Source organism: Takifugu rubripes, chromosome 22 (genome assembly GCF_901000725.2).
Source record: "Takifugu rubripes chromosome 22, fTakRub1.2, whole genome shotgun sequence".
In the NCBI taxonomy this organism is placed as follows: Eukaryota; Metazoa; Chordata; class Actinopteri; order Tetraodontiformes; family Tetraodontidae; genus Takifugu; species Takifugu rubripes.
In genome coordinates this window covers 7,182,326-7,209,991 of record NC_042306.1, presented here as the reverse complement: position 1 = coordinate 7,209,991, position 27,666 = coordinate 7,182,326, and the positions used below count along the sequence as shown (strand labels likewise).

Below are 27,666 nucleotides of genomic sequence, written 5' to 3'. Positions count from 1 at the left end.
ATTTTCACTACTGAGATTATAGTATATAAAAAATGCATTTATTAATATTAACACTGTTGTTTGCTTTAACTGTAACAATACAATTATTGCAATTTGTTAGAGAGGACTATTTTTTATCTGTCTTTGTCTTTGTATGTTCTGCTTTTCTTAGATTGGCATTGTAAGAGCTGCACAATGGTGAATGCCGCCAGCAGCATTTTGTGTGAGGTGTGTGAAAGACCACGTTTGGCCACGCGCCCTCCAGCCACACCATCACACAAGCCTGCCAATCCACCCAGACCACCAGCTCCAGTACTGGGCATGCCGGGTGACCCTGACAGCCAGGTCAGTTATTTTTCTGTGTGTGTGAGCAAATTTAGAGGATTTGGGGTTTAGAGAAGCACAATGGAGAAAAAGACAGATTAAGCAGACGCTTGTCTGTTGGCAATATGGTTTTTTGCATTTATCCCAAGAGGCAGCATTCTGGTATGTGAGCTGTTACTTGATGTAAATGCTACAGTGTCAACCCTGCACTGCATATTGTTTTCTGGTCCTTTTCAGCATAGACAAAAGCATCTGTGTGCCTGCTTCATTAATCATGTCATGGAGGAGGACATTACCATGGAACCTGTGTAAACAGCAATAACTAAATGAGTTTCGAGAAAGGTTTGAACTGTTCTCAGTGGATCTGGCACAAGTTTTACATGATCAGCTGATAAACTGTATCTGTATCTGGCTGGCTTCTTCTGTTGACAACTGCAGCACAGATGTTATTTGGCGTTATAAGATTTTGATCCAAATAAATGTAGGCTTGGTAGACTGACTAGACTGAATACAAAAATGTTGAGCTCCCATCAATACGGTTTCAACTAGTTGTATGAAAACGACAAATAAGAGCTCCGAAGTGACCATAACAGAAAATTAATTTCTCCGAGAAGCTAGGAAACCTTACATCATTCCCAGTTGTTGGTTCTTTACTACTCTGCCTAATGTGGATGTTTAGAAACTAAATGAAACTCATGTCATTGTAGCAGAAGCATCCCCACACATCGGGTGACAGCACTGACAAAGGTTTCTGATGAGAAGACCTTCTTTATACCCACTTTGTTAGCCAGCACACTAAGCAGATTAGCTGTTGTTAGAGTTGAAATGACACAACTCTGCTCAAAATAACTGCGTGAATTAACAAAAGACACAGACACACGGGCAAACCTTGTAAGGAAGAGCAAGCAGCAGTTCATTCACGAACACCCTCCATTGCTCTGATGTTCTGCTGCAAGTCTCCTCCTTTAATTTATATCCAGTTTCAGTGTCGCATGCATAAACAGTTTCTTAGTAGCTTTGGTAGGCTAGACAAGTGAGTCAATTCTTAGAAAAGGGGAAACCCTCTGTTCCTCCTCCATCTGCTCAAGTCAATCAATCAAGCAATCAATCAATCAATCAATTAATTTTTATTTATATAGCGTCTTTTACAATCAAAATTGTTTCTAGGCACTTTCCAGAATCCCAGGGCCTAACCCCAGACAAGCAACAGTGGCAAGGAAAAACTCCCCTTTAACAGAAAGAAACCTTGAGCAGGACCAAATTTCATGTAGGGGGACCCTCCTGCTGATGGCCGGCTGGGTAGAGAGAGAGGAGAAGGGGGAGGACAGGTAGAGGAGAGAATAGGTAGGAGAGGAGGGGAGACGAGACGAGACAAGAGGAGAGCAGAGGTAGAGGAGAGAATAGGCACACATACTCCACAGAGTATATACAGAAATACATTATATTTAGTAAAGTAGGTTGCCGGTAGGGTCAGGTTGAGTGGGTCAGCAGGGTCGGAGGTCAGTATGCAGCTCTGAAGGCGGCGATACCTGTAGATAATTACAGAAGGGCGGGGGAAATAAGAAATAACATCACTAGCCTACATGATGAGGAGGAGAGGAGAGGAGAGGAGAGGAGAGGAGAGGAGAGGAGAGGAGAGGAGAGGAGAGGAGAGGAGAGGAGACCATTTCCCAGTGGGGTGACAGAAGCCTGTCAGATGATCATGTTTCTGGACCCCGGCAGCCTTGGCCTATAGCAGCAGAATCAGTAAACATTGGATGAGTTGTTAGAAACATCCATTGTGCCAGTAGATGGTACGCACTCACATGAGGTATACCTTGTTGTGAAAGGGGGGGGATACGTATGACCTTGGAAAGATTTAACTTTCTGGACACATCATCAGCAGTATGCCCTTTGACTCATCAGGTGTTTTGGCCTTTTAAATACTGGACAGTCTCCTCAAAGGTGGCCAGCTACAGCCTGAAACTTGTGTCCCTTGCCTAGTCATACGTCAACCTGGTCACACAGTAGCCAGGAGCAAAACAGAGTGAAACCAGTTTCAGCCGTTTGCCAATGATATGGGATAGCCCATGGGGCTCTGCAAGGCAGGGGCGTCCAACTCCCTGAACCAGCATACCTCCAGTGGCCAGCACCTGCGCTGGCCGCATACCTGGAATTGTTTATATTGATGTTCCATGAGCCCAGAAAGGGTTCCATATCCACTGACTGCTTCTTTCAGCCGCTTCAGAGACTCATCTTATCGTCTGCTGCAGGGCCTGCCCACAGACGCCAAAGAACCTTTAGCAGCTTGATAAAGGAAGAAGCCACAAACCCTCTGCATCCAACTTCAACCGGATAGACTCTTGGATTCCATCCTCGCCGTTGTGCCTCTGCAGCCAGTTCTGTGTAGCGCAATTTCTTTCGCTCGTAGGCCTCTTCTGCTGAACTCTCCCAAGGAACTGTAAGTTCTATGATGTATACAGACTTCAGTGAAGAAGACCAAAGGACCAAGTCTGGCCTAAGGGTTGTGGCTGCGATCTCCAGTGGAAATGTTAACTGCTGGCCAATATCAACAAGCATCTTCCAGTCCCGAGCCATGGCTAACTGTCCTTCTTCAGATCTGACTGGAAGAGAGCTTGGCTTTTTTTGGCCCTCTTGAACAAATGTTGGTGCCTTGCTAGACCTGGATGCACTGGAGGGTAATGAGTTGATGAATGTCCTATTTCTTTCCAGAGCAGCTGCCAAAATCTTAAGAACTTGATTGTGCCTCCAAGTGTAGCAACTTCGTGTAAGACTAGTTTTACAGCCAGTCAGTATGTGCTTAAGAGTCGCTGGAGTTGGGCAGAGGACACAGGTTGGGTCTTCCCCATACCAATGGTGTAGATTCTTTGGGGATGGGAGCACATCGTAGGTAGCTTTAATGATAAAGCTGATGTTGTTTGCCTCCATTTCCCAGAGATCCCTCCAGCCGATTTTTCTCCTCTCAAGGACATTCCAGTTCATCCATTGTCCCTGCTTAGCAAGTGAGACAGCTTTCGCACTTCTTTCAGCTTCCTCTTGTCGACGCACCTCCGTAACCACCATTCTCCTCCTCTCTGATGTTGTTGCCTTGCGCCACGTTGGTTTACTTGGTGCAAGACTCCTCTTCCCCGTTGGACATGCCCCACTATGTCATTGTGCCCTAGAGCTGATACAGCATGCTGCACCACTTCAGCTGGTGCCCACTTCCGTCCAGTTACCAGAGGTGGAACAGCATTACTGGTAATCTGGTCTCTGGAATCCTTTAGCGTCATCTGGAGTCTCACCTTAGAACATTTGTATTCTTCGGTGAGACTTGTGATGGGTAGTTCAAGAACTCCTTTGCCATAGAGGCTGATGTTAGTCAAACAGCGTGGGACACCAAGCCATTTCTTGACATATGATGTCACAGTTCATTCCATTTTCTCCACGGTTGTCATTGGGACCTCATACATAGTGAGTGGCCACATCACCTGAGGAAGAAGTCCAAACTGCAAGCACCATAGTTTAAGCTTCCCTGGTAGAGGGGTCTTGTTGATGATTTCAAGGCTATTGGTAATGTCCTGCTTTAGATGCTGCACTTGGTCTTTATCCTTGAGACTTGCGTTGTACCATCTGCCCAGGCTTTTGACTGGCTGTTCAGACACTGTTGGTATTGGGTCATCACCAATGAGGAACTTCACATTTTTTAGTTCACCCTTGACTATTGAGATGCTTCTGGATTTGCTGGGTTTTATTTTCATCCGGGCCCACTTGATGTTCTCCTGCAGTTTCCCAAGTAGTCGGCTGGTACATGCTGCCGTAGTGGTCAAAGTGGTCATGTCATCCATGTATGCTCGAATAGGTGGAAGGCGGATTCCATCTGTAGTCCGCTCACCCCCCACCACCCACCTTGAAGCCCTGATGATGACCTCCATGGCCATTGTAAAGGCCAGGGGTGATATTGTACAGCCGGCCATTATGCCTACCTCTACCCGCTGCCATGATGTTATGAACTTACCTGTTGTAAAACACAGTTGCAAGTCTGTAAAATAGGCCTTTACCAGAGAAGTGATAGACGATGGAACATGAAAGAAGGTGAAGGATTCCCAAAGGAGGTTATGAGGAACTGAACTAAAGGCATTGGCTAGGGCAAGAAAAATGACGTGGAGGTCTCTTTTATCCCTCTTCGCTGCTTGTATCTGATGCCAAATCATACTGGTATGCTCTAAGCAACCAGAGAACCCAGGAATGCCAGGTAGCTGGACAGTCTCTTTGCTATTACACTGAAAAAGATTTCCGCCTCAACGTTGAGAAGGCAGATTGGCCGGAATTGACTAATAGCTGTCGCATCCTTCTCCTTGGGAATTAGCATACCTCCAGCCCTTCGCCATGCCTTAGGTATTAGTCCCTTCTGCCACACGACCCTCATTAGCCTCCAAAGATAACGCAAGACATCTGGTGCGTTCAGGGGCCGATGCTGACCTTGGCCGCCTTATTGTCTCCTCTACTTCCTTCCATTTTGGAGGACCAGTCTCCAAGTTGACTTCAGGAGGTTGAATAGGTGGGATGTCATATGGAATAGTTAGCTGTTCGTGCCTTTTTGTGTCCTGGTGGACCTTTTCCATATATTCTTCCACTTCCTGCCTTGTGGCCTTCAGGGTTCTACTTTCCGGAGCGAAGAGGTCCTTTACAAACTTGAAGGGAGTTCTTGTGCGTTCCTACTTCTTAAGAAGCTTCTTCAAGTCCTCAGCTTTACACAAGGTTGCCAAACGAGTTTTGATCTCTCCTTGAAGAAGCTGAAGACCCTCTCTCTCGGCATCCGATGCTTTTTTCCATTGTTTCCTCAGCTGCCTTCGCTCTTTCACCAGCCTCTCAATCTCCTGCTGCCTCCTTGATTTGGCTGGCCCAGTTGTTGCTTTGTCACTTCTCCTTAGCTGAACTCCAAAGCGCTCTACTCCATAGTGATAAATGATGTTACCCAGCCTTTCCAGGTTTACCTCCGCCATTCCTACCTGCTGCTCCAGGATTTATGTCAGGTCGTTGTTGACAGTTTCCCGCTTTTACTTTTCAACAGCTTTGGGCCATTTCACCCTTAGTCTGTACTCTAGGGTCTTTTCTCTAGAAGGTCTCTGTGACTGTGTGGGTTTCTCCACCGGCATTCTTGTGCTTGTGCTTTCTTCCTCAGCTTCAGAGGTGCTGATGCTCTGCTCTGTTTTCATCCTGTCGCTGTGTTTCACTTGACTTATTTGAGTCACTACTTCGTAAGAACTACTGGTCAATGCGAGGCCCCTGTTTCTGCTGCCTCAAGCACCCTCTCTTTCCTTGGTGGATTTTCAGGCCCTTGGCTGTTGTTATTTTGTTCCAGCCACAGAGGCACACCTGAAGTGTTTGGTCTGCTGCTGTTGTAGATCTCTCATGTGTAGTGTTCTTGCTCAAAGTCGTTTCCATTCCTGGGTCTGTAACCGTGTTGTCAATCACTGAGCCATCTTGCGCCCCCGCTCTCGCAGGCTCTGGGGGTATGTTCCTCTGTTGATTTTCTGTAGCACTTGGCGGGTGCCTCCAACAAGCTGACACAGCATCGGAGACTGCCGGCATGGGTAGCTAGCCCATGACAGCCCCATTGGGGTCTATTCCCTCCAGTCAGCTGTCTCTCCAAACTGTCACACAGAGTTTTCTGTGTTGTCAGCTGCCCTTTCACAACAGTCACTGGACAAGTCCAGATATTCAGAATCAGTAAACACTGGATGAGTTGTTAGAAACATCCATTGTGCCAGTAGATGGTACGCACTCACATGAGGAATACCTTGTTGTGAAAGGGGGGGGGTACGTATGACCTTGGAAAGATTTAACTTTCTGGACACATCATCAGCGCTATGCCCTTTGACTCATCAGGTGTTTCAGCCTTTTAAATACTGGACACCCTCCTCAAAGGAACCCAAGTCCTTGAGGGGGGTTGGACACTCTTCTACGCTGGAGTTGCTCAGGGTGAGAGACGAAGAGCTGGGGTGGGCTTTTTGCTTGCCCCTAGATTCTCTAGTTCGACGTTGCGGTTCTCGCGGTTGAGCGAAAGGGTTGCCTCCCTGCGCCTTCGGCTCGGGGAACGGGTTCTGACGGTTGTTTGTGCGTATGCACCAAATAATAGTTCAGAGTACCCGCACTTTTTGGAGGATCTAGGACGGACCATTGTGCTGCTGGGAGACTTCAATGCTCACGTGGGCAACGACAGTGTGACCTGGAAAGGCGTAATTGGGAGGAACGGTCTGCCCGATCAGAACCAGAGTGGTGTTCAGTTATTGGACTTCTGTACTAGTCGCAGTTTGGCCATAACTAACACTATGTTCGAACATAAGGTTGTTCATCGGTGCTCTTGGCACCATGACGGCCTGGGCCGTAGGTCAATGATTGACTTTTAGTTGTGTCAGCTGATCTGCGGCCATATGTTTTGGACACTCAGGTGAAGAGATGAGCACTACCAGAGGTGAGTTGGATCAGATGGCGGGGGGGGGCACCGCGCGGACCTGGCAGGCCCAAATGCTTAGTGAGGGTCTGTTGGGAGCGCTTGGTGGAGGAACCCGTCAGGCTGGTCTTCAACTCCCACCTCCGACAGAGCTTTGATCATGTTCCGAGGGCGGTAGGGGACATTGAGTCAGAATGGGCCATGTTCCGCTCCACCATTGTCGAGGTGGCTGTCGCAAGCTGTGGCTGCAAGGCCGCTGGTGCTGGTCGTGGCGGTAATCCCCGTACCCGATGGTGGACACCAGAGGTGAGAGGAGCCGTCAGGCTGAAGAAAGAGGCCTACACGTCATGGCTGGTCTGTGGGTCTCCGGAAGCAGCTGACTGGTACAGTTTGGCTAAGCGGGTTGCGGCCACGACAGTTACGGAGACAAAAACTCGGGCATGGGAGGAGTTCGGTGAGGCTATTGAGGAAGACTTTCGGTCTGCTCCGAGAAGATTCTGGCAAACTGTCCGGCGCCTTAGGGGTGGCAGGCGGCAACTTGCCCACACCGTGTTAGGTCTGCGTGGGGAGCTGCTGACGTTTCCTGGCGCAATTATCCGGCGGTGGAAGGAATACTTCCAGGAGCTCCTCAATCCTACCAACACGTATCCTCAAGGTGGAACAGAGTCGGATGACCAGGAGGTGGGCCATCCAATTTCCGGAGCGGAAGTTGCCGAAATAGTGAAACAGCTGCCTGGCGGTGGAGCTCCGGGAGCGGATGAGATCCGCCCGGGGTATCTTAAGGATGTTGTAGGGCTGTCCTGGTTGACATGCCTCTGCAACATTGCGTGGACATCGGGGGCAGTGCCCTTGGACTGGCAGACCGGGGTGGTGGTCCCTATTTTCAAGAGTGGGGACCAGAGGGTGTGTTCCAACTATAGGGGGATCACACTCCTCAGCCTTCTTGGGAAAGTCTATGCCAGGGTGCTGGAAAAGAGGATTTCGACTGATAGTCGAACCTCTGATCGAGGAGGAACAATGTGGGTTTCGCCCTGGTCGTGGAACCATGGATCAGCTCTTTACCCTTGCTGGGGTGCTTGAGGGGAGTTGGGAGTTTGCCCAACCAGTCCACATGTGCTTTGTGGACTTGGAAAAGGCTTATGACCGGGTCCCCAGGAGCATTCTGTGGGGGGTGCTCTGAGAGTTTGGGGTGGAAGGTCCCTTGATAAGGGCCATCCAGTCCCTATACCGAAGGAGCAGGAGCTTGGTCCGGATAGCCGGTTGTAAGTCGGACTCGTTCCCAGTAGGGGTTGGACTCCACCAGGGCTACCCTTTGTCATCGGTTCTGTTCATAATTTTTATGGACAGAATTTCAAGGTGCAGCCGGGGAGTGGAGGGTGTTGAGTTCGGTGGGCGGAAGATCTCGTTGCTGCTTTTTGCGGATGATGTGGTTCTTCTGGCGAGATCGAACAGGGACCTCCAACATATGCTGGGGCGGTTCGCAACCGAGTGTGAAGCGGCAGGGATGCGGATCAGCACATCCAAGTTACAGTCCATGGTCCTCACTCCGAAAAAGGTAGAGTGCCTTCTCCGGGTTGGGGAGGAGGTCCTGCCCCAGGTGGAGGAGTTCAAGTATCTTGGGATCTTGTTCACGAGTGAGGGTAGGATGGAACGTGAGATCGACAGGCGGATCGGAGCGGCATCAGCAGTGATGCGGGCGCTCAACTGATCCGTTGTGGTTAAGAAGGAGCTGAGCTGGAAGGCAAAGCTCTCGATCTACCGGTCGATCTACGTCCCAGTCCTCACCTATGGCCATCAACATTGGGTGATGACCGAAAGAACAAGATCGCGGATACAAGCGGCTGAAATGAGTTTCCTCCGCAGGGTGGCCGGGCTCAGCCTTAGAGATACGGTGAGAAGCTCGGACATCCGGGAGGAGCTTGGAGTAGAACCGCTGCTTCTCCACATAGAGAGGAGTCAATTGGGGTGGCTCGGGCATCTGGCTAGGATGCCATCCGGACGCCTCCCTTTAGAAGTGTTCCGGACATGTCCCACCGGGAGGCGGCCTCGTGGCCGGCCCAGGACTAGGTGGAGAGATTACATCTCTCGCCTGGCTTGGGAGCGGCTGGGGGTCCCCCCGGAGGAGCTGATGGAAGTGGCCTGGGAGAGGGCTGTCTGGGCATCCCTCCCAAAACTTTTCAGCATCATGCCACGTCAGTAGTTTCCTAATCTTTGTGATGTTCCTCAGGTGAAAAAAGGCACTTCTAGAGACTATTTTAATGTGTGAGTTGAAGGAGAGATTTTGATCAAAAATTACTCCAAGATTCCTCACAGAGAGACTAGATTAGGGGTGCTCATTACGTTGATTGCAATCTACCGGTCGATCGCAGAGGTAGTATTGGTCGATCACGGCATGACATTAAAAAATATCAGCCTATCATTCATCCCGTCACTTGATTGATATACAGGGCAGCCAGTTAGATGACAACTGAATTTGACATTCAGGTTACAAATCAAGCGCAAACAACGGCGCTAAGTGCAGCAGAACTTACGATGTCAGCCTATCAGCAGTCCCGTTACTTAATTGACCTTTAGGTCACCGCTCATGTGCAAACAATGGCGCTAAACTATTCAGCTAATTACCTCTGATTTTAAGCCAATTAGTTAATTATTATGTGTGTTTTGCAATATTGGCTCATTCGGTTATGAAAGGTACATCAACAAACATTGTACATACAAAGAATCCTCAGTACTTTTGAAAATAATTAGATGTTTTGCATTTTTGTGGTGGGTAGATCATTTTGTAAGTAGCGCGCATGCTAAAAAAATGCAGATTTGTATTGAGCAATATGGATTCATGTAGTTATGCGAGGTACACCAACATATATGGATTGAATTCTCAATATATTTATGAATAAATGTATGTTTTGCAAATTTATAGTTGGTAGATCTTCTTGACTTGGTCATTTGAAAAGTAGCTCGCATGCTGAAAAAGTGTGGGCACCTCTGGACTAGATGTTAATGAGGTAGCATCTAGAGTGATCATGTGATCTAATCTATCCCTGAGAGTTTCAGGACCAAACACCATGACCTCAGTTTATCTTGAGTTAAGGAGGAGGAAATTTGAAGACATCCAAGACTTTAGGTCTAACTTCTCTGTCTCCTCTGGTTTCATGGATAAATATAGCTGAGTGTCATCAGCATAACAATGAAGATTTATTCCATGCTGCCAAATAATGTTTCCTAAGGGAAGCATGTACAAGGTGAAAACGATTGGTCCAATTACAGAACCTTGTGGAACTCCATAGCTAACCCTACTGTATGAGGATGGAACACCATGGACATGAGGAAACTGGTATCTGTCAGATAAATACTATCTAAACCAGTCTAGTGCTGTCCCTTTAATCCCAATCACATGTTCCAGTCTCTGTAAAGGATGCTGTGATCAACTATCAAAAGCAGCACTGAGGTCCAGCAGAACCAACATAGAAACCAGTCCATGATCTGAAGTTATAAGAAGATCATTGGTAACTTTAAGAAGTGCTGTTTCTGTGCTGTGATGAGCTCTAAAGCCTGACTGAAACATCTCAAACAGGCTGTTTCTCTGCAGGTGCTCCAGTAACTTAGTCACCACCACCTTCTCAAGAATTTTAGAGATAAAAGGAAGGTTGGATATCGGCCTATAATTTGCTAACACATCCGGATCCAGTGATGGTTTTTTAAGCAACGGCTTAATCACTGCCACCTTGTAGGACCGGGGTACATGACCTGTCACTAAAGAACAATTGATCTGGTCCAGGATAGATCTGCCTATCAATGATAATACATCCTTCAACAGGTTTGTTGGGATAGGATCTAAAAGACACATGGTGGACTTGGATTTCTGAATTAGCGAAGACGCCTCAGAAAAATAGATAAGAGTGAAGGAGTTTAAGGGCTCGTTGGAGAACCTGTATGTTCCCACAGTCAGCACATCTGGTGATAGTCCAGTTGTTGGGATGGCCTGGTTAGCTTTTTCTCTGATAGCTAGAACTTTATCAGTGAAGAAGCTCATGAAGTCTTCACCACTAAGGGAAGAAGGGATACCTGGATCTAAAACACTGTGACTCTTGGTTAATTTGGCCACAGTGCTGAAAAGAAACCTGGGGTTGTTCTTATTTTCCTCATTTAAAGAAGAAAAATAAGCTGTTCTAACGTGACAGGGCCTTTTTGTAAACTAATAGACAGTCTTTCCAGGCTACATGATAGCTGTCTATTTTACAAGAATACCACTTCCTTCCTAGTCTTCGCACTTTCTGCTTGAGGGTCCTGATATGTGAATAATACCAGGGGGCACACCTCCTCTGATTTACTTTTTTCTTTTTCAGGGGGACAACAGAATCAAGCGTGATTCTCAGTGAGCCTGCTGCACTTTCAGCAATAGAGTCAACCCCTGCAGGACTAAGATTATAATGATTGATCCCTGGGGAAACACACAGTGGTCCTGGGATCAACGCAGGGATTGCTTCCTTAAACTTAGCTACAGCATTATCTGAAAGACATCTGCTATAGTAAGACTGTGTTCTGAGCATTGAAGAATCCTTAATCATAAATGTAAAAGTGATCAATGAATGATCTGACAGGAGTGGGTTCTGAGGGAACACTGACACATGTTCTACCTCAACACCATAAGTCAGGACTAGATCTAGGGTGTGGTTCAAGCTATGAGTTGGTTGGTTTATCTGTTGGAGGAAACCAACTGACTCAAGTAATGAAATGAAGCCATTTCTGACGCTGTCAGACAAGCAGATGCATTTAAGCAATAATAAAAATAGAATAATTATTCTCACAGCTGTACCATCCTGAACTGCACAGGAATGGTGGCTGTGGAAGCACGAAGGCAGGAATATTTGGTAAATATTTTTTTCTAAGGGATTAGTGGTTCTCTCCTTCAAACCATTCTGAGCAGTGAACCTTGCAAGCAGAGGAGTGCCTGTCATGCCCACAAGTCTTTTCATGCCAGAGCACAGGGTTTTAAAGAGAAATCCCATGGTATGTATTGCTTCACAGCTGACAGCAGAACAGTTGGAAGCAATCTAAGGAGTAAGAACACACTTGAGCATCTGCAAACAAAGATGAAAACTTTGTGTTGGTTAGAAAAAGCATCGTTCACCTTGAGCACTTTGAGCAAGGTACCAAACCGACAAATGCTCACATATGATGAACTGATGAAACTTGAATAGACCCAACCTTTGCCCATTGTGTACCCTCCCCGTGACCCCAAAAGGGGTTAAGCGGAAGAAGAGAAGTACAGCATTAAAGCTAAATTAATTTTTTTAAGATATGTGATCTGCAGTATAGCATGAGGTCACACACCCTCTGTGTATGTTGATCTCCTGGTAGATCAGAAAACTGGGATTGGACATGCCTAATTCAACAGGTCTAGCCGCCTTTATAGCAGTATGCTGGTCTGCCGACCTCTGAACCTGCTGACCCACTCTACTCTTATACCAGCAGCCTGTACTATTAATGTATCTCTATGATATTTGCCTGTTCTCTCCTCTGCCTGTCATGCCCCTTCTCCTCTCTCTCTACCCATCCAGCCATCAGCAGGAGGGTCGCCCTACATGAGCCCGGTCCTGCTCAAGGTTTCATTCCCGTTAAAGGGGAGTTTTTCCTTGTCAGTGTGTCTTGTTGTGGTTCAGGCCCAGGGATTCTGTAAAGCGCCTAGAAACAATTTTGATTGTAACAGACGCTATAGAAATAAAGATTGATTTGATTTCATTGATTCACGTGAATCACCACCTTCTCCCTCCTTTCAGAGACCTTTTTTTCAGAGCCCAACATTTTGCTTAATTCACCTACATTTGTGCACCGTTCACATTCATGGCCAATGCTGGCACTTCACTTCAATAACCCAACTGCATACGTGCTAGTGTACTATGAACGAACATGCAAAACATTATTTGACTGCAGCTGTTAAGCACGGTTGTATGAGGACCCGAAAGCAGGCAACACGCAGTGGAGAATGGTGTCCGAAAAGTGAACAAGAACAGTTCGGTCCGCATTCACAGAGAGGCGCAGAGACCTCGACTGAGTCCAAAACAAGTCCACTAGGAAAACTCACAAAATAGTCAAGCCACAGAAGTCAGGGTTTCACGATGAGGACAAAAACACTCCGACACTGGCAGACGGGAGTTCTGCCCTTAAATGGAACGGTAGATTGAAAATAGACCGCAGGTGCATCTGCCTGCGGCGCCAACTGTGGCTGATCAATGGCTCCACCACGCCCCAGCAACAAAGTTCCCAGAAACTGGGAACCCCAAAGCAGTGAATATTTGAAATATTGAGCTTCTATGGATTTTTCTCTTTTCTTATAAAATATGAATATTTTGGCAGGACTATTGTCAAAGTTATGTGTATTTGAAATAAATAATTCCTTAATATCTGTTGACATGCCATTCATTAATATTACTACATTTTATTTCTAGATTGATTTTCAAAAAACTCCAAAATTCTTTTCAGAAATGATTAAAAATAGGAAAATGAAGTAAAAAAAAAAAAGCCATATAAAAGACAGACAATTTCAAATTACACATAGATAAATCATGGAGACAATACTAGTATAGTCTGCCATAATGGGCAGCCTGCTGTCTGCCTTGATACCACACTATGGATGAATGAACAAACTAATGCAGCTCAATTAAACCAGAAACTATAATAATAGGTCTGTATAATTGGTCTCATCAACAATTTATTACAATGGAACTGGGAGAAAATCGCCATTTAAATGAGCTGTCTTTGGACTCCTCTTACAAGCCCCTCGCCGGGAAAATAGCCTTTAGACGGATCCTCCAATGATCACGCAGAAGCCCAGTGCAGCATCTCTCCAATGAGCATCTCATTTCACTGCACTGAATAAAACAATTCCCTGCTGCCCCATTGAAGACCATGGATGTTTGGCTCAATGACTGATAATATCACGTCAGTCCACCCCTGACAAGAAGTTTATTCTGAACGAATCCATTTTAGAGTAGACCCTGAAAAAATGCTCATCTATGAGACATCAAATACAATGAAAGGTAGCTTTATGTGACACAATTATTTTGACTGTTTAGAACAGTAAATTGTTGGATGGAAAGTGTGCAGTGTGTAATTGAACATGAAATTTCACAGGACATATTGTCATATTAATTTTGGTGAATTACGCATCAAATTTAGTGGGAGGTGTGTTCCTGAATAATAGGCAGAGTCAGCATCTTCACTTTAATTCATGGTCAGAGAAAAAATGACTGGATGTTTGGCTCTTTAATGTGTCTGTGGGTGTCTGTGCGTGAGTGTGTTTGTGTTCTTGTGATCGCTGCATATTTAGCACCCAAATACATATTTTACTAGCAATGAGGACACTTTGGGAATCTGAGGACATTTTGACTGGTCCTCACAACCTTCTAGGATTGTTTGAGGATTAATAGAGACGGTGTGAGGTCTAAGTCCCTATTTTAGTATAATAGTGTCCGTCTCTCTCTGTCTTGTTTTCTTGTGCACAGTGGGTCTGTCAGTTCTGTACCTATCTGAACTACTCTCCTTCAACAATGTGTGAGATGTGTGACCTAGCTCGTCCAGAACCTGCTCCCCTGCCTGTGAAGCTGAGCCCCCCCTCTCCTGTCAGACGGGTCCCTGCTCTGCCACTAAAACCCAAAGAACTGGCTTCTGAAGCCCAAGACAGCTGCCGGCAGAGGCAGATAAAGGAGGATGGCCTGAAGCTTATTCAGCTCATCAGAGCAAGTGTCTTTCTTTAACATTTCTTCATGAATAGAAATTCCATTGTGGGTCTGTTGTCTAATGAGTTTTCTGTTTGTCAGGAAGGAGAGAAAAAAGGAATGAGTCCAGAGGAGGTGTACATGAGTATAAGGGTAACAGGCGACAGGATCAATCTGCCCTTCAAATGGTTAAAGGTGGAGTTTCCTCTGCTGTTAGACCAGATAAGAACATTGGTTGCAACATCAGGAAAGATCACAACAGAGCACAAAGTCAGTATTTCCCTCAACATTGTTTCATTGTGACCTAATTACAAGTTAAATTAAAGAAAATTGTCAGAATTTAATGCAGATGAATTTTTAGTAACTGGCTGCTTCTAAACAGTATTATATTACTCACCTAATACCTGAATTGAATTTAGATAGAGTTAACACCTTGAATCCATCACAGCAATAGTATACTGTGGCAATGACACCTTTCCTTCTAATCCAGAAGCGGTTCTGTGGTTCTGCTGAAGATCCAGTAAAAAAGTTGGACCCTGCACAATCAGACAGTGTGGTCAACCTGTCCAGAGCTGAGGCCAAGCAAGCATGGCTGGTGGAAGGAAGTGATGTAGAGAGAGCTACAAGACAGGCTCAAAGAGAAAGACTGGCAAAAGTGAGACATGTTGTGCAAAACATCTTTTCCCTACTTTATTTAACATAGCAGAGATAGACCTCCAATTGTTTATTGTTTTAACTATCTGATTACAGAGGATCCTACAATTTAAGCAGCTTTCTTACAATCCCATGACAAAATTAGGTCCTATAAGACTGCTATGCTATGCTGTCCAGTCCTACAGCATTTTAGTTGTTTTCAGAATTGAGCTTCTAAAGAGAGAGTTCTCAGATAAAGTTCCGCTGAAGCAAATCAAATTGAATTTTTCTCTCGACTCTCTTCATAGGTGAAGGAACTCTCTGATCTGGGCTTCTGTGATGAGGCACAGTGTCATGAGGTTTTAAGGCAAAGTGGTGGTGAGGTACGTGGGGCCCTCGTCTTGCTGCAGCGACCCCTTCTGGAAGGCTTCCACAAACGTATCTGGAGTGACAAACCTGATCCTCCTGTAGACATCCATCACCCAGACAAGCAGGTAAGCCCTACCTTTCCCAGGCTTACAATATTCACATTCTCATTGACACTAACGTTCAATTTAAAGTCACTGTTGTAAAGTCAATTTAAAGTCTAGCGAAGACCCCAAACTACCCAGAGGAAACCCACGTGGGCATGGGAGAACATGTAAAGTACACACAGAAAAGCCCCTGGCCCCTGGTGGGATTTCAATCCAGAACCTTTTTGCTGTGAGGTGACAGTGCTTAATGCTGCACTATCCTTTGCAGTTACATGATATATGTAACTTAAAAAAAGAGAGAAACTTAAAACAGAAGGATATCTGTAACTAAAGCTACAGTATGCAGCCTCTCATTAAGGATAATTTGGGAAGTAGTATTTCGGTATCAGCCACCTTCAAAAGCAACCCCTCTCCCCATATATCCCGATATATTGTGTCCTTGGTGTGATAATAGGCCTTTCCAAATGTTAAGCTGGTTGTGGTTGTAATTCTGTCTTTCTTGGGAACCAACTGCTCACGCACTATGTCTTTCACAGCACATTTGCCGGCGGTTATTAGCGGTATATGATCTTCCCAGCTGGGGTCGCTGCGAATTAGCATTGTCACTCCTACTGGAGGAAAACGCACCCTACTCACTTGAAGATGTGGTGCAGGCTGTACGAGAGTCCCATGACAGGGAGTTCATCAAGAGAGTGCTAACAAAAGAGTGTCCCATCTGTCTCTCCATCTTCCCCCACAGTAAGGTGGGTTTTTCACACTCTGCATCATCAAAGCATGACACATCAAGTAATAATGCTTGGAATTTATTGATTACCGTAATTTCCGGACTTTAAGTTGCTCCTTTTTATGTTTTTTTCGTGGCGCACTATCACAACTATTGTGAATCAGTCATTTTTACTAACCCTCATCAACATGGAAAATACTAGAAGAAAAGCATATGATGCGGCTTTTAAGTTAAAAGCGATCACTCTGGCGGTTGAAGAAGGAAATTGAGCTGCCGCGCGTAATCTTGGGATACATTACGGTAATCAATAGCGAGAAGGTGGAGACGCCCGCCTGAAGAACTGATCCAAAGCAAAAAGATGACAGAAGCTTTTAGATGTAAACATAGAAGGTGGCCCGAGCTTGAAAACGTTCTGGAAGACTGGGTCAACACACAGAGAGCAGGCGGCCGCAGTGTTTCCGCTGTACAAATCAGACGGAAGGCAAAAGCAATCGCCACTGTGATGAAAATAGAAGATTTTAGAGGTGGGCCATCGGGGAGTTTTAGATTGTTCATTGTTTGAGTAAAAAAAGCATAAACAACGTAATTTGTGTGTAGCTAATACAAACGTATATTTCAAGGTAGCTGCATTACAGACACTGTTAGGAAAAAAAGTATTTACCGGTACAATATATTTATGTTGCTAAGCGGATTAAATTAAAAGAAAAGTTTAAAAATCCTAACGTGATGAAAATTGGATTTAAGGTCTCTGTATAAACTTACAAGTGAAAAGAGTGGCTGTTGTTTCTTACCTGTCTGTTTGTCACTCATCAGTGACTCGTCTCTTACGGTAATAAAAACATCTACCGGTACTGAATGTTTTCGATCTAATTCTTCATATTACTACGTGGGATACCTGCGGCTTAAAATCCGGTGCGGCTTGTATAAGTACAAAATTGATTTTCTTTCTAAAATTAGATTATGCGGCTTTTAATCAGGTGCGCTCTGTAGTCCAGAAATTATGGTATTTGGTCAAAGAACAATTTGGGGAAATAATATATTTACTGTATTTAGTAGAACAAAAATTAGGAGTACTCAAGTGGTAGAGAGGCAGTAGTATATTAACAGTCTAATATGATAATGTAATTATAGAATGGACACTAAAAAGGTAAAAGTAAGAGGAAGAGGAGAGGTTCACACTACTACTTGATAGATAAAACCCAACTCAAATGATTGATTGTAGAGGATTAATGGATGTACATTGTCCAGAAAGTTGTGTGCTATAATCGGTTCTCAGTAAAATGTTCAGACATTTGTCTTGTTAGCCTCTTCCATTTGTATTTATTCATCACTGTTTGAGAGATAAGTGTGTTCAGTATGAGTTATAATCACATGATAAAAATTAAGTGATGACAACAATTAATTTTCTGCGATTTTTGGGACACCTTGACTGAAATTAGTGATTGACTAAAGCAGTAATTATCGGATGTTCAGTGTTGCCAATAATGTTGCCATCTAGCAGTTCTGTGTGATCTAATGTGACTGCTCAGTTATTTCATGCGTTTCATCTTGCCTGATTTTACTCTATTTCTACGTCAACATCTTTGGTGTTGAAGATCTTGCCCTACATAATAATTCATGCAAGAAATCATGGAATGCTGTAAATCACAGAATTTACCTTTGTTTGTTACCAAGTGCCTAGAAACATAATTACACCACTAGTCTCATGTTATTGCCATTGTTGTTGTCCTTGCAGATGCAGTCTCTGACATCATGCCAGTGTTCCGTGTGCTGTGACTGTTTCCAGCAACACTTTACCATAGTAGTGAGGGACAAACACATAAGAGACATGGTGTGTCCTGTCTGCTGGGAGCCTGACATTAATGACCCTGAGCATCTCAACAGCTATTTTTCCACACTAGACATCCAGGTAAGAGAATCATATCAGTTAAGGTAGATGGTACAAACCCATGGAGAGCATAATTACCCACCAAAGCATCACAGTTCTCCTCTGTGAAGACTGTGGTTTTTAATCATCTGTACATATATACAGATAAAGTGTTAGGGTTTGGGTTGTTACAGGACCCGAAAGCAGGCAAAAATGAAGTGATAAAAAGTCCCAAAACTAGTTTTTAACCAAACAAATCAAACTGGCAGTCCTCCTGGACCGCAGGGGAGCACTCATCCGATCTTCCGGGGTGCACAGAGAGCTCCAGTGCAGAGCCAACACGGGAGTCAGGTTCTGCGTGTTCTCTTGTACAGCAGGATGGCATGGAGACCTCAAACAAGCAGGGAAGACAGAAAAACTCTTCACCGCTGGCAGACAGGCACTCCCTCCTTAAATAGGTGGCCTGATGGAGATTGCCGACAGGCGCGCCTGCCTGCAGCTCCAGCTGTTGCAACTATTGGCCCCTCCATGCCCCCTGCAGGAAAAACCAGACACACAACACAGAACCCTGGACCCCAACATAAGGAATAACATTATGACCACCAGTTGAATATTGTTTGGTTACCCCCCCTGAAAACACAACCATGAACCATTAAGTAGGACCTACTCTAAGCCCCTGAGGGTTAGCTGTGCTATCTGGCCCCAAGATGTGAGCAGCAGATCCTCTGAGTTGTAAGTCCTTTAAGTTGCATGGTGGGGTCTCCATGTATCACACATGTTTATCCTGCACATCCAACAGATGCTTAATTGGATTGTGATCTTGGGGATTTGGAGGCCAAGTCAATAACTTAAACTTATTCTGCACATATATCCAATTACCTTTGTGAGAGGCTGCCTGGTCACTTTTAAAGAGGCTACACGCCATCACGGCATACTCTATTAACAAATTGCAATGCACGGTGTATTCTAACATCTTTTTTATCAGACCCAGTGACTCAAACTCCCTCTAATCTGTTGCCTAAAATACCTCAATTGCCATGACAAAGGTATAATAAATATTCAATTCACCTGCCAGTGGTCATAATGTTATGCCTGATTCATGTACATGGATCTGTGTAGATTGAATGTGGCTCTAGTCATCTCTGCTACACAGAGTATCAACAAGTAAGCAATGGAGATTCTTCATCATCAGCACCCACCATTGTTGTTGAAGTCCCTTTGCAAAAGCTGTTAGCGATTCTTCTCAATAAGGGAAACCAATTCTTTCAAGATTGAAGCTAGTGTTAATGTTAATAGTTGATACAGTAACTACAATAGCAGAGCTTAATGCCTTTTTATACTCTGGGTTATGCATCTGGCTGCAGTTTTATGATTTTTTTTGTCTCTAATGCTTCAGCTCCGCGAGTGTCTTGACTCTGAAGTCTATGAGCTATTTCATAAGAAACTCACGGAGCAGGCTCTAATTAAGGACCCCAAGTTTCTCTGGTGCTGCCATGTGAGTTCAAAATGAGCTTTTGTGTCTGATTTTTTCCCCTATGTATGCAAATACACTATATTGCCAAAAGTATTTGACCACCCATCCAAATGATCAGAATCAGGCGTCCTAACCACTTGGCCCGGCCACAGGTGTATAAAATCAAGCACTTAGGCATGGAGACTGTTTCTACAAACATTTGTGAAAGAATGGGCTGCTCTCAGGAACTCAGTGATTACCAGAGTGGAACTGTCATAGGATGCCACCTGTGCAACAAATCCGTGAAATTTCCTTGCTCCTAAATATTCCAAAGTCAACTGTCAGCTTTATTATAAGAAAATGGAAGAGTTTGGGAACAACAGCACCTCAGCCACGAAGTGGTAGGCCACATAAACTGACAGAGAGGGGTCAGCGGATGCTGAAGCGCATAGTGCAAAGAGGTCGCCGACTTTCTGCACAGTCAGTTGCTACAGAGCTCCAAACTTCATGTGACCTTCAAATTAGCCCACGTACAGTACGCAGAGAGCTTCATGGAATGGGTTTCCATGGCCGAGCAGCTGCATCTAAGCCATACATCACCAATGCAAAGCGTCGGATGCAGTGGTGTAAAGCACGTCGCCACTGGACTCTAGAGCAATGGAGACGCGTTCTCTGGAGTAATGAATCACGCTTTTCCATCTGGCGATCTGATGGACAAGTCTGGGTTTGGAGGTTGCCAGGAGAACGGTACATTTCGGACTGCATTGTGCTGAGTGTGAAATTTGGTGGAGGAATTATGGTGTGGGGTTGTTTTTCAGGAGTTGGGCTTGGCCCCTTAGTTCCAGTGAAAGGAACTTTGAATGCTCCAGGATACCAACACATTTTGGACAATTCCATGCTCCCAACCTTGTGGGAACAGTTTGGAGTGGCCCCTTCCTCTTAACAAAATGAATGTGCACCAGTGCACAAAGCAAGGTCCATAAAGACATGGATGACAGAGTCTGATGTGGATGAACTTGACTGGCCTGCACAGAGTCCTGACCTGAACTCGATAGAACACCTTTGGGATGAATTAGAGCGGAGACTGAGAGCCAGGCCTTCTCGACCAACATCAGTGTGTGACCTCACCAATGCACTTTTGGAAGAATGGTCGAAAATTCCTATAAACACAGTCCGCAACCTTGTGGACCGCCTTCCCAGAAGAGTTGAAGCTGTAATAGCTGCAAAAGGTGGGCCGACATCATATTGAACCCTATGGGTTAGGAATGGGATTGCACTTAAATTCATATGTGAGTCAAGGCAGGTGGCCAAATACTTTTGGAAATATAGTGTATATTGTAGGTAAGAACTCTTTCTGCCTCTTTCTTCCACTCAGTGCTCATATGGTTTTATCTATGATGGAGACCAGCTCAAGGTCACCTGCTTTCAGTGCCACAACAGCTTCTGTGCTCAGTGTAAAAAGCCTGTGAGTATTAGGGGCCTTCTCTTCTCCCACTTTTCATCTCTTACTGTGTTAAGTTTTATACTTAAAAAACAAAGTGTTTTTGTCAGTGTTGTCTTCCTATCAGCTCCTCCTTAAAAGTAGTGGAGTAGAGTTGACTTCTAGTATGTAAGTAAACCTTTATTAACATTGATTCAGTATCGTATAAGTATTCAACAGGAAAAGGAGATCTTGTGGTTTGTTTCAAATGTCAGATGTCAAACCCTGTCGAAGCTCCACCTCTTGCAATGTCACCAGTATTTTCCTTATACAGTAAATAAAATGCCGAACATGCCAGAATTGTCTCTACTGAAGCCCACATTTTTATAAGCATTGATATGTCATGTTTTGAAGAGGCTTTAAAAGTTCTGGAATCGAACCATGTATGTAAAAATCGCATGATTTGCTGGGAAAATCATTGTAAATTGTTGGGAACATATTCCCTGTAAATTTGAATTGAATTTTATTTTTCATTAACATGTCATGAGACGTTTTGATTTTGATGGTGAGTGTTTTATTGATTTTGCTGCTCCGTGTGTTGATCTGTCACTGCAGTGGGAGTCTCAGCATGCTGGTCTGTCCTGTGAACAATATCAGTCATGGAAGAGAGAAAATGATCCAGAGTACCAGAGACAGGGCCTGGCTGGCTACCTCCGAGACAACGGCATCAGTAAACACCTGCGCACACACTGACTTACACACCCGAAAAAGCTGAGCTGCAATGGCAATCATTACAAAACTGTTATTTACAACTTATTACAATATTGATTTTCTAAATAGTTATATACACTAATATCTATTCATGTCACTTATCTGATTCCACTTCTTAATTTGATTGATAATTGCTTCCATCTGCCAGATTAATTTTGCTTTTAAATGCCACTTATACTTGACCAGGGCAGGAAGGTCATCAGTCCACTGGCATGCATAGACTAGTTTGATATGTTCACACTTGGTAACCTTGAGACAGTTTATAGTGTCCAATCTACCGAGCGTACCCAGACAAAAGCCACACAGGCACTGGGAGAACTATGTAAACTCAGAAAAGAATGGCAAACCCAGTCCACATTTTCATCATAGGCATATCATAGGCAGAATAATTGAACCTTATTGAGCATGTACTGATACCGCCCCGTTCTATGATTTTTCTCTTCATTCATCCCACTGTCTTACTTCTTTTCTCACCAATCAGCCTGTCCAAACTGTCGCTTCCAGTATGCATTGTCGAAAGGAGGCTGCATGCATTTCTGCTGCTCACAATGTCGCTACCAGTTCTGCAGTGGCTGCAACAACCCTTTCCACACAGTGAGTTTGAAATGCTGCATGCACTTCTTCAACCCTGTTTAAATATTTGGTTAAGCAAAGGTTGCTTTTATACACACAAGTGTATCTATATAAATATGTTAATTTATGTATGGATGTATGTATGCATTTCTCTCACACTCTCTCTCTATCTATCTATATATCTCTCTATATATATATAAATATTGCAAGAGAAAGAGAGAAGTAAAAACTCAGTGATTAAGAAGACCTTGATATTGATATTTGTCAATACATGTCAATTGATCAGGCTAGATAGATGGATTGATGTTGCTACGACATATTGTTGTTTTCCCATCAGACTTGTGCAGTTGAGGAGTGCTCTGTGTCTGGACTACACGCCCATCATCCTAGAGACTGTCTTTTCTACCTGAGGGACTGGGAACCCTCCAGATTGCAAGCTTTACTGCAGGTGTGCATGACAATCACAGGCAAACATATAAACAAAGGATGTAAGACCAATTATTAATTGGCCTTAGCTTGTGCAGAACAGGTACTATCCCTAAACTGAACAAATTTGGAATTATGCATTACCAAATATGGTAATTGACCTGTAGATCATCAACGTTGCTCGGGAAGCTACAACAATATGCACCTGTGAACCTCTTATTCTATTTCCCCCTCACTTATAGTAAGGTTTTTCAAGGGAGGCTAAGCTGTACCAGGGTGTCTGTGATACTCTGGTTCTTGAAAGGTGGAACCAGCATCTCAGTGTATGTCCAGAGATGCTGACAAGGAGAAATACCACCGCAGAGGCATTAGGCTTTGCCTTCTTATTAATCCTATGGATTAATGAGATCATCGTCAGTGTCAGCAACAACTCCCCACCCCCAAAATTAGCAACTGACAGTTCTAGTGCTCTCTTCACCCAGATGGCTGCAGAACATGAAAGAGTGGCTAGCAGTATCAGAAGTCCAATAACGGAACATCACATAAGTTTTGATTGAGTAAACTATTCCTTCTGCTCACACTTCTGCAAGTCACAAGCTGCCATGAGCATTGAATTGCATCTGGAGAACACTGGAGCCAGCTACAGAGGTGTTTTCCAACACCCTCCAAGGCTATCTAAAAAGGTTCAGTACACAGCCTTACCTCTCGTATCCCTGTTAACCTCAATGTACAGGCAGACTGTAGAGAGGCTAAAAAGAAGTCTACACATGTCCATATTGTGTGGACAGATGTCCTCAATGGATGGACATTTGAGACAGTGCCAGTGGAGTAACTCTCACCTGGATCAACTCTCATAGAGAAATTATTGTCTTCTAACTTCTCTTGAGAACATGAGATGAGCCCAACTATATCTCTATACTTGTATTTCTCAGACTCTCATACCATTTCTGAGTCCTTCCTCACGCACAGGAGGGATGACATTCCATGTACCAACAGCCAGTTTAGCAACTAGAAAATCGACTGTCAAGGCCCCACCCTTCTCCACTGCTGTCCTATATGACTTTTTGTTTCAGTAAGAACTCCACTGAACACAATTAACTGAAATGTATACTGTATATCACAAGGACAAAAATTTAGGAACCTGGACATGGTCAAAAGTGCCTGAAGGAAATAACAATATCGACAAGAATCTTTTTGTATTGAGAAAAAAAATCTTTGGGTGTGTTTGATTCCATATAGAGATACATTTGCATATGAAAGAATACTGATTGTGAGTGTTCTATTTGTATCATTTGGCTCCCAGAACAGTGGAGTTTCCTTTAACACTGAGCTTCCTCCTGGAACACAGACAAGTAAGTCAATAAAATTTACCCAAAAGCAAAAATAGTGAGACATACTGATCAGTGGAAAAAAAATCACTTCCTATATAATTAACACCCAGGATTAATACTACACATAAACGTTACATACTTAGTGTATTCTTTATTATAATACCATGCACAGGGTGAAGTAAGTATGAATTATGATAGAGAGATATTTCACAAGTTAATTGCAGCAGCACTGCCAGAAAATTAACATTGAAAATTAACACATTAACATACACAATATGAAATTCCTATTTAGCTTCATATTAAAGAGGATATGGTTTTTATGGTTTATTTATCATAGTAAAACCAAAACTTTTAAGTCATGTGGACATTAACTCATTTTCAGTTACTGTTCAGACCTGAAGTGTTTACTGGCATTGTTGTAATGTGTGCTTTTGAGAGTTTGTTTTTTTCTTATTAGAGACACTTCTGAAATAATCTTGTTTTCTTGTCAGGTCTTTGTGGAGTGATCGAACAGAAAGATGAAGGAGGGCAACAACCTGATACAGCCTGTGGCACTCAGACCCAGCATGGTCATGCTGGACTTTGCGAGTATGACGCTTAAAACCGATGATACGTTTACTTTTGAAACATGGTTTAGTTATGGTTTAGCTGTTTTAAATTGGGCAGTGATGTATAAATCCTTATAGATAAGTCTCCCAATAAGGTCCTAAAAGTTTTTTTTTATACAAAGCACCAGTCTAAAACTCTCATCATCGGCCTTTCAGCCTCCAGACTCTGGATTGTACATGTTAAAGCATCTTTTAGTCACATACAGAAATCCAAAAAACTCCTGATACATAATCAGGTGGTAGCTGAGGACAAAGTGTAAAACATAACAACCCAATATTTACTTAATTTTCCTATATCTTATTATGACACTGACAATGATGGGCTGAACATCTATACTCAAATTGAATTTTTATTGATTCACATTAAGTCTGCAGTAGAACACACAAAAAAAACCCAGCAAATAATTTGGTAGTGCAATGCAAAAGAGATACTGACAAGGTAAAAGTAAAATATCTTAAAATTGTTTTTTTCCTTTCACAATCTATTATTTTTATCATCTGTCAATGCCAGTTCCTACATCCATTATGCATCCATGCTAATGTGTTTTCTAGGAAGCATTACCGGGAATACCTGGTCAGCCTGATCAACAGTCACTCTGTGGACCCTGCTCCCATCTACAGCTCAAGCGAACTATTGCTGGCATGCAAGAGGTACAAGGTGGAAGAGATGCGCCGTGATGGGGAGGACAGCTTCATCTACTACAGCAGACTGCTGGAAGTGAGTTTGCGGGGAAACGGTGGACTGTGGTGTTGCACCAAACTAGAGTTCATAAACTGCATGTTCAGAGGTTTATTTGAATGAGCACCTTTGTTGAAATGAATCATACTCATAAACAGATTTCCAAACTGTCAAAGTGTCAAAAGTTCAATGAAGATTTAGTACATATTTTTATTGGGTCATTTCTATGGAATTCTCTTGGGGTAACTTTACTTCCACAGATGTGAATGATGGCTCTGTTTCCTCATATTTCTGCTGCTGTTCACAACTCAATTTTTATATGTGGTACCAGTATTTTAGATTTTTACACTTAGATGCCACCAAATTGATGGAGACTATGAATGAAGTCACTATTGCAAGGTGGAGCACTCTTAAAATATGACTCACTTTATTTAATAAAGTTGGACAAAGTGACGATGCCTCATCCAGCTGTATCTGTTTTATGTGCAGCATCTGAGTATTTGCTGTATTTCCAGTTGTACTGTGGTACTCATAACTCTCTGTGGTCTCTGCAGAAGCTGATGGATGAAGTACCACTTGGTGACAAGGTGCCACGAAAGAAATGATTCACTTTGTTACGTTTTCAAAACTAACCATCATGACGGAAAGAAAACATCTATTTTCTGGTTTTTGCTCTGTAACTGATAAAATCAAATGTGTTCACTCTAAAATATTATAAATGATGAAGAAGCTGTGAAAACTTTAAAACAAAACATATTGCACTTTTATGAGCAGTAGACATACACTTTTCATTTTCGTTGTCCAGGATTTTGAAATGAATTTAAAATTGAATAGTTTGACTGCATGCTGAATCATGAGATTATGCTGATTAACACTGTTATTTATTGATAAAGAATGATTATGAACTATTGTTTTATAATTATTGTTAATGGAACAGATAAACCACCTTACAAGCTTAAGTTGATGCGTTAAATGTATTGTAATATAATGAACCAATGTGGTGCAAACTTTGCAACTTTTATCACTTGAGCTTGTGTTGAATCTGTCTTTAACTTGTGGATGAAAAAAATAAATACTTGAATTTTATCATGGCATCTACATTTTATGTACTCTAATTTATTATAATTTAATAAGAGGAGGATCCATCATTGCTGGTTCTTGAAGCTAAACAGCCGTTAATCTCCGACATGTCTCCAAAGCACATGAAATATTGACAGATTGTCTCTTAAGTTTTAATTTCACGTTGTGCTGCATGGAGAGTTGGAGTGACAGGTAAGACTGGTTTATGAATAAATAAAACAGATTTTTCTCCTTCAACTATCTGCTTGCTAGGTCTCACGCAAAACACAATATATATATATATATATATATATATATATATATATATATATATATGTTTTTCACTGTGTCGTTCGTTCGTTCGTTCGTTCATTTTCTGTCGCTTATACGGGTCACGGGGGCAGCAGCTTCAGGAGGGATGCCCTCTCCCCAGCCACTTTCATCAGTTCCTCAGTAGGGAACCCCAGCCACTCCCAAGCCAGGCGAGTGATGTAAATCCCTCCACCAAGTCCTGGGCCGGCCACGAGGCCTCCTCCCGGTGGGACATGTCCAGAACACCTAAAGGGAGGCATCTGGAAGTCATCCTGTCCAGATGCCCGAGCCACCCCAGCTGACTCCTTTCGATGTGAAGAAGCAGCGGTTCTGCTCCAAGCTCCTCCCGGATCCATCCATCCATCCATCCTCTACCGCTTATCTGGGGTCGGGTCGCAGGGGCAGCAGCCTAAGAAGAGAAGCCCAGACTTCCCTCTCCCCAGCTACTTCTTCCAGCTCATCCAGGGGGGGTCCCCAGGCGTTCCCAGACCAGTCGAGAGACATAGTCTCTCCAACGTGTCCTGGGTCTTCCCGGGGGTCTTCTACCAGAGGGACATGCCCTGAACACCTCACCAGGGAGGCGTCCAGGAGGCATCCTAACTAGATGCCCAAGCCACCTCATCTGGATACTCTCAACACGGAGGAGCAGCGGCTCTACTCTGAGCTCCTAACGGAGAGCCCAGCCACCCTACGGAGGAAGCTCATTTCGGCCGCTTGTACCTGTGATCTTGTTCTTTCGATCATTACCCAAAGCTCATGACCATAGGTGAGGGTAGGAATGAAGATCGACCGGTAAATCGAGAGCTTCGCCTTTTGGCTCAGACAAAGGGCAGCCCTGGCGGAGACCAACCCTCACCGGAAACGGGTTCGACTTACTGCC

At 43.9% G+C, this 27,666-nt stretch overlaps 1 protein-coding gene across 6 annotated transcripts in view; it reads left to right on the top strand.

Annotated features, from left to right (window-relative positions):
- Positions 1-26,501, top strand: part of rnf31 (ring finger protein 31) — a 43,568-nt gene extending 17,067 nt beyond the window's left edge. For 4 of the 6 annotated variants that reach the window (XM_029830466.1, XM_029830469.1, XM_029830470.1 and 1 more), the window contains 16 exons: positions 152-324; positions 14,245-14,478; positions 14,560-14,727; positions 14,948-15,112; positions 15,399-15,584; positions 16,100-16,306; positions 18,023-18,196; positions 19,551-19,649; positions 20,983-21,072; positions 21,643-21,757; positions 22,280-22,392; positions 22,709-22,819; positions 24,101-24,149; positions 24,620-24,716; positions 25,289-25,454; positions 25,970-26,501. In XM_029830466.1, the coding sequence (XP_029686326.1) occupies positions 152-324; positions 14,245-14,478; positions 14,560-14,727; positions 14,948-15,112; positions 15,399-15,584; positions 16,100-16,306; positions 18,023-18,196; positions 19,551-19,649; positions 20,983-21,072; positions 21,643-21,757; positions 22,280-22,392; positions 22,709-22,819; positions 24,101-24,149; positions 24,620-24,716; positions 25,289-25,454; positions 25,970-26,020 (2,198 nt within the window). In that variant the 3' untranslated portion in view covers positions 26,021-26,501. The remainder of the gene's footprint in view (positions 1-151; positions 325-14,244; positions 14,479-14,559; positions 14,728-14,947; positions 15,113-15,398; positions 15,585-16,099; positions 16,307-18,022; positions 18,197-19,550; positions 19,650-20,982; positions 21,073-21,642; positions 21,758-22,279; positions 22,393-22,708; positions 22,820-24,100; positions 24,150-24,619; positions 24,717-25,288; positions 25,455-25,969) is intronic. The other 2 variants (XM_029830468.1, XM_029830467.1) reach the window with 2 other exon arrangements.
- The last annotated feature ends 1,165 nt before the right edge of the window (positions 26,502-27,666 follow it).